Raw genomic sequence first — 6,369 nt, forward strand, 5'->3', positions numbered from 1 at the left:
CCAGCTCCTGAAGTCACGGATTGCCGCACAAGTTCGCCTTTCGATTTGTTTCTAGCCCACAGCAAGCCTGAGCTGATCACTCGGCACGGAGAGCTACCCTGAACGAAACGCTCTAAGCCTGCAGAGAGCCTGAACTGACTGCTCAACACCATGCAGCAAGGCGCTGTTATTACTACTGGGGGCAGTGTAGCAGGCAGGCCCTAGCTGTCAGGTAACATACCCATTCATCATCTCTCTCCCACAGCCCCGCTAGCACCGGCACTGCTCGGGGAGCTACTACGGCACCCCACTGGCTGTATCGCAGTCCTCTCAGAACAAGCTGCTCAACAGCCTAGCCTTGGACCTGGAGCTTCTTCCCAGGGATGCTAAGATCTGAATCTAGGCCCCCTCCTACAAACATCCCCTTTCACACAGGCAGCAGGCAAGAGCTTAGTGTGCTCTCGCCCTCCAGAAACTCTCCGTCCAGAACTCCACAAGTAGCAGAATTGCCCCCTCCGCTAAGGGGACTTTATTTGAAAACAATGTGGGCGGATCACACTGGTCAGCGGTCACCTGGAAACCCATGCCATGGTGACTGAGGAGGACGGGGGTTGCACAAGCTGCCCGTGCTCCCCTCTGGAAAGGTGAGGAGGGGGGGTCTATGCACCTGAGATGCTCCCTGCCAGAGGAGGTGCCTAAATAGGGAAAGTGGAGAAAGGGACTGGGACCAGGAGGGCAGCAGTAACTGCCCCAGTGGCTCCTTGGGTGCTGAACTCTGGGCTCAGCATGTGCCAAAGCCTCTGCCCCCCTGCTATCACAGGCTGCTGGTTCATAAGGTGAAGGTTCACTGGTTCCTCCTCCGCGCCCCTTGGCTGGCCCCACCAGCGTCTCCACTAGTGCCTGGGACAGGGCCCCCCACAGCCACCACCTCAGCTGCTGCCTCGTTGTACTGGGTGATCCAGGCCTTGGGGTCCTTGCTCTGGATCTGATGGGGAGAAACAGAAAGGAGGGAGTTGGGACAACTGAGCTGCAATAACCCCTGGGACCTGCATGGGCACCAGCAGCCCTCAGGGAGCACAGGCCTACTGCCCCGTGGGGGATCCCCAGGCATCCTGGGGTACCCCTCCCCCCAAGGCTCAGCCCTCCTGGTTGCCCAGGGACTGTCCCCTCATTTCCTCAAGCCCTACTCCCTAGGGTTTTAGCCCTCATTTCCCCACAGCCTCCTCTTAGTGACCCCCCACTCCCAAGCACCCAAGCCTCAGCCCCCTTGGGGGCCCAGGCTCTGCTCTCCCTACATCCCAGAGCCCCACTTCCCCAGCAGGCGGGTACCTTGGCGATGAAGTGCAAGATCTGCATCTTGGAGGTTTCCTTGGCAGCCCGCGCCCCCCACTGGAACTCAAACTCGGGTGGGTCCGTGTGGGGCATGCGGTTGTACTCCAGGTACCTGGGGGAGTGGGACATTGCAAATCATACCCCCGTCCACTGTCACTGAACCCACACCCTCCCTCTGGGATTGCCCCTTGTCCCGCCCTCCCCCACACTTCCTCCTGAACAGCAGCCATATAACCCCAATAACCTGCTCCCAGCATGGCCAAGTAACGGGGCTCACTACAGCTGGGTTCCAGCTGGCCTGCTACTCCTGTCCTCCCCTGTGCCTGTTTCCCCTCAGCCCCCTGGTGGGTCCAGGCTCCACCCCCCACTGCAAACCCATGGCCCTTGAGTCTATCCACTCTCCAGAGCCTCTGGGACCAGCCCTCCTTCCCAGAGGGAAAATGGATCACTGGATCGCCCCAGCCCATGGAGAAGGGCAAAGGGCCAGCCTAGGCTTCATGCGTGTCCGATGCCCACTAGCACAGGACACCAGCCTCCAGGTCACCTGTGTGAAGGGGCAACGAGATCATCTGCGGCGTGGTATAAACAGCCAGGCTATGGGCTCCAACATGGCTGCTCTGTACACACCGGCCACACAGGATTCAAATTGGCCACCCCCAGACTCACAGAGCAGTCACCCGAGGTGCCAAGCCACTGCGGCCCCTCGGACAGGGCCCAAATCTACTGATGTGCATGGAAGCTGAGTGAGAGCAGGACTCCTGGGTTCTGTGCCTGGTACTGGGAGGGGAACGCGGCCCACTGGTCAGAGAAGGGGCTGGGAGCCAGGACTCACCACCAGCCCTTCATCTCTCCTATCCCATTAGGCCCACTCCCCTTCCATAGCCATGCATAGAACCCAGGAGTCCTGGCTCCCAGCCCTCCCCTGCTCTAACCACTAGACACCACTCCCCTCCCAGGCAAGCCCAAACTTACTTTTGCCGGACAAACTCCTCAATCACCAACTTCTTGACATCCCCAAAGACATCGTGTTTCTCTCTGGAGGGGTTGTGGATATAAATGTGTTAAGGGGGGGGGGCCTCAAGGGGCACAGCCCTCTCGCTGCTCCACTGCTACTCTGCAAGCTCCTTCATTGGCTAGCTAGTGTCCAGCAGGGGAGGAGCCTACAACTCAGGGATGCTGGGGTGTTAACACCTGGTATCCCAGAGCCACACGTACCCAGGGTCAACTCGCAGCCTCCTCAACATCTCCCACACAGCAGCTGAAAGGGCAGAGGGAGATTGTCAGTCAGGAGGCGGGGCCCGCAGCAAATGGGTGGGGCCTTGCAGGGAAGGGGTGGGACTTACATTCCTTAACAGCATTGCCCTTCATGAAGATGAAGCTGAGGATGACGGTGAGGAGGCCCAGCTTTGCCATGCTATCATCCCTGCAACACACAAGGGGATATCACTCACCCGGGGAACTTGGCACCCAGCCCCTGAGCCAGGGACTACTCCTGGGGGAATTGTGTGCCTAAAAATTTTGCACACTATTTTAAAATTCTCCATATTTTATTTGTCAAAACAACACTATATAATCACACCAGTTTGAATTGTTTTGGAAATAAATTTCCAAAATTCCAGTCAGCAACTATGTCTCTAACAATCCAGACAAAAACAATTCCCCCAGGAGTACAGAATTAAAGAAACCCCTACTACAGTGCAGTTCCTGTTTCTCTGCCCCCTCCTCCCTCCGAGCCCAGCCGTGGGACCCTCCCCCCAGCCTAGACACTCACACTCCCTACCCCTCCAGAGCCCAGGGATCCAGAGGGAGAGAAAGCCTGATACTGGGTCCCAGACTTGTGTGGTTTCCTGCATGCTGGGCCAGGACTGCAGCTGCCGAGAACCCTCCAGCTTCCCCCCTCCCCCCATGTCTTCTATTTGTGAGCTAGGGAGCTGGGTTCTGCCAGGTCCCATGGCCACCACTGGTGGCCAGCAACTCTTCAGCCCATTTCTGTGGGGAAAACAGAAATTCTGCACAGAACATTAATTCTGTGCAAATTCTGCATTGCACAGTGGTGCAGAATTCCCCCAGGAGTAAGAGACAGCCGATAGACCTCCAATCAATGGATGCTACAAGGCAGCTTTCTAGCCACTAGGGGGCAGGGGAACACAATTCAAGGATAGGGGCATGCATGGATCAGCCATGGCAGTTTTGGGAGTGGGGTTTGGTGGGTGGGTGAAGCCTAATGACAAAGATTAGGCCTTAAGGGCTTAGAAGCTTCCCATTGGGAGGAGAAGGGTGGGATCTGTCACATGCCCTCCAACCTAGCCAGCCAACGGGCCCACTCCCTCCCTCCCTCACCGTTTCAAGTTCTCCCCTTCCAGGCGCGGCAGGTTGCTGATCAGGATGTAGATGTGATGCTTGCTGTCTATCTCCACCAACTGCAGCCCAAAAACCTGTAGGGGGAAAGCTTAACTTCAGAGAGGCATGAGATGGGAAGTGGGGTCTTTTGGTTAAAGCAGGGCATGCGGGGAGCCAGGACTCCTGGGTTCTGTCCCTAACACTGGGAGGGGAGTGGCAAGAGGAAAGAGCTGCAACATAAGGTAGCCAAGATAATACCGACCCAGGGCACGCAGGAAACAACAGCTTTAGAGGATGTTTAAAGATCGCTCAGTGAAAGATGGTCCCTCATGCAGCACAGTGCCCACTAGCACCTGGCACTGACTGCCAAGGGCAAGTGCCCCCTGCAGCACAGCACCCCCTTGCAACTGCCACAGGGGAGCACCACCTGCTTGAGGGTCCTGCCGGCTCGGTTAATGATCTCAGAGTAGACACTTTTGTAGTCCTTGATGACGTTCTTCAGGATATCTACAAGGGGGAAGAGGAAGAGACGTGTTACAGCCACTCTCATGGCTCCTTGTGTCCCCTGCTGGCAGGGCAGCCCCTGCCGAGGTAACCCTTTAACCCAGCAGGACCAGTGGCAGAACTAGAAACAGAACCCAGGGGTCTGGAGTTGTAACTTCTTAGTGACTGTTCCAGCTATATTCCCCTCTTCATCAGATTCCTCCTTCCAGTGATCCCATAGTCTGCATCATGGGGATCTAAGTTGGGTCTCTGAAGGTTTCAAACCTTACTGGTGACCCACATTGAGGGGACTAGGAAGTCGGGACTCCTGGGTTCCATTCCTGGCTCTGGGAGGGGAATGGGGTCTAGCGGGTCAGAGCAGAGAGGGCTGAGAGTCAGGACTCCTGAGTTCTATCCCCAGCTCTGAGAGGGGAGCGCAGCACAGTGGCTACAGAAAGGTTAATCAAAGCATGCGGCACATCCAGTGTGAAAGGCACTGTTGCTGAATGGCTGAGTCCTGGCTCTGCCACCTCAAAGATCTGGATTCAGAATGAGAGGGGAATAGAAGTGGCCTCAGGGAGCCACTCTGCTAACTTGAGGGGGCTGCAGGACCCCACCCTAAGCTCCATGACTATATAGCAGGCCTCTCACCTGCCCGTTTGATGGGGATTTTCTTCTGATCCTTGACCAGGAGGAATTGCACCAATTCGCTCACCTGCAAGGAGAGAACATGGTGCATCACCCAGGTGTTCTCAACTAGGGGTATGCCACGGCTCTTCCCGGAGGTCCATCAACTCATCGAGATATTTGCCTAGTTTTACAACAGGCTACATGAAGCGCACTAGCCAAGTCAGGACAAACGAACACGTCATACAGACACTGACGTGTTTCGTGCTCTACGTACTCGGAGATGGCAAGCAGCACATTGTACAATATTATACCCCAACCGGCTGAGTCTAACTCCCTGGTACCAATGAGACAGTCGCCAGTGTTCAGCAGCGGTGTGTGTCCTGGGACACCTTCCTAGCACGGAAGGTGAATAGTGGGGTTTCCGGACAGGATAAAGATTTCCAGACAAAGCAGACTCCTGGAAGGGGGGCAGCAGCCGGGAACGGCTGCGACTCAGCATCACCCCAGGGGAGTAACGGACCCCAGGAGCCACAGCGGCGCCATGCCTACCTTCTGCTCCACCTGAGCCGGGGAGAGTCTCTGCAAGCTGCGCTGCACCTGGCTGGCGGGCTGGCTCGGCGCGGACTCCTCCTCCTCCTCCTCCTCCGCGGCTCCGCCCTGCGGAGAGCGGGGTCAGCGCGCAACGGGCGAAGAGCCGGCTACGGGAGCGGGCTGGGGGCCGTGGCCGTTCCCCTCCAGGGGGCGCCGGCCCCAGGCTGGGGTATCCCCAAGGCACGGGCCATAGTTACCTGGGAGGGCCCGGGCCCTCTGCTGCGCCTCTTCTGCGCCATCGCCGCCCCGCGCCGCCTGGGCCTGTGCGGAGAAGGGAACAGGAGCAAGCGGGTCGCCGGCACCTGGCGCCGCCTCTGCCTCCAGCCCGGCCCTGCGGGAGCGGATCCCAGCCGGGCCCGCGCTCCTACCTCTGGGCAGGGCCCGCGCCGGCCGCGCTCCTCCTTCTCCCCACGCGCCGCCGCACGGCCCCAGCGCACAGAGGGTCCCGGCCGGCCCCGCCCACTCCCCCGGCTGGCGCTCCCCCCACGCCCCGCCCCGCCGATGGCTCGAGCAGCGGCTTCTCTGTCCCCTCGCTCGCGCCTCCCGGCCGCGCAGACTGACCCGGCTGCCCCGAGCTCCTCTCCACACCAGCCACCCTCTGCTCATGCGCCAGGACAACGCGCCACCACACCCGCCTTCCCGCGCCTCTCCCCCCACTAACCCCGCCCCTTTACCGTCACTGCTCTCGCGCGCCTAACGGCGGTCGCCTCCTAGCCCCTTTTGCGCCCCTCCCGTCCAAGCCCCGCCCCGAGGCGAAAGGGGCCGTTGGTCCCAGGTACCCACTGGGGTGCGCCCCTCTTCCGTGCCACTGACACGCCCCCTCCCCCTGCCATCAACATGGCCCCCAGCCCTGCACCCAGCACGGGGGGGCGGGAGATGCCCCAGGGCACGGCCCAGGAATCCTGGCTCCCCGTCCTGCTGCTTTAAGCACTAGGATCCCACTGCCCTCCCAGAGCCAGGGAGAACCCAGGAGTCCTGGATCCTCGCCCCTCTGCTCTAAGCTACCCTGTCCCG

At 59.3% G+C, this 6,369-nt stretch overlaps 1 protein-coding gene across 1 annotated transcript; it reads right to left on the reverse strand.

Moving 5' to 3' along the window:
* Positions 1-477: 477 nt before the first annotated feature.
* On the reverse strand, positions 478-5,818 carry LOC137158457 (non-structural maintenance of chromosomes element 3 homolog). Its single transcript, XM_067556218.1, has 11 exons — positions 5,724-5,818; positions 5,553-5,616; positions 5,314-5,421; positions 4,786-4,849; positions 4,079-4,158; positions 3,652-3,746; positions 2,655-2,734; positions 2,527-2,569; positions 2,284-2,346; positions 1,309-1,423; positions 478-964 (listed from the first exon to the last, which is right to left on the reverse strand). Exons 2-11 carry the CDS (start codon positions 5,592-5,594, stop codon positions 824-826), a joined length of 831 nt encoding a protein of 276 aa, XP_067412319.1. The 5' UTR covers positions 5,595-5,616; positions 5,724-5,818; the 3' UTR covers positions 478-823.
* Positions 5,819-6,369: the final 551 nt, after the last annotated feature.

The sequence above is a fragment of the Emydura macquarii genome, unplaced genomic scaffold (genome assembly GCF_026122565.2).
Source record: "Emydura macquarii macquarii isolate MOO-44397 ecotype Brisbane River unplaced genomic scaffold, CSIRO-AGI_Emac_v2 contig_1692, whole genome shotgun sequence".
Classification (NCBI taxonomy): Eukaryota; Metazoa; Chordata; order Testudines; family Chelidae; genus Emydura; species Emydura macquarii.

Bases quoted from the DNA above. Each gene is read 5' to 3' on its own strand.
- LOC137158457 (XM_067556218.1), bottom strand. From the start codon at position 5,594: ATGGCGCAGAAGAGGCGCAGCAGAGGGCCCGGGCCCTCCCAG. The intron at 4,159-4,785 runs GTGAGAGGCCTG...TCCCCCTTGTAG, and splicing joins AATCCCCATCAAACGGGCAG to ATATCCTGAAGAACGTCATC. The intron at 1,424-2,283 runs GTAAGTTTGGGC...CCACTCCCCCAG, and splicing joins GAGGAGTTTGTCCGGCAAAA to GTACCTGGAGTACAACCGCA.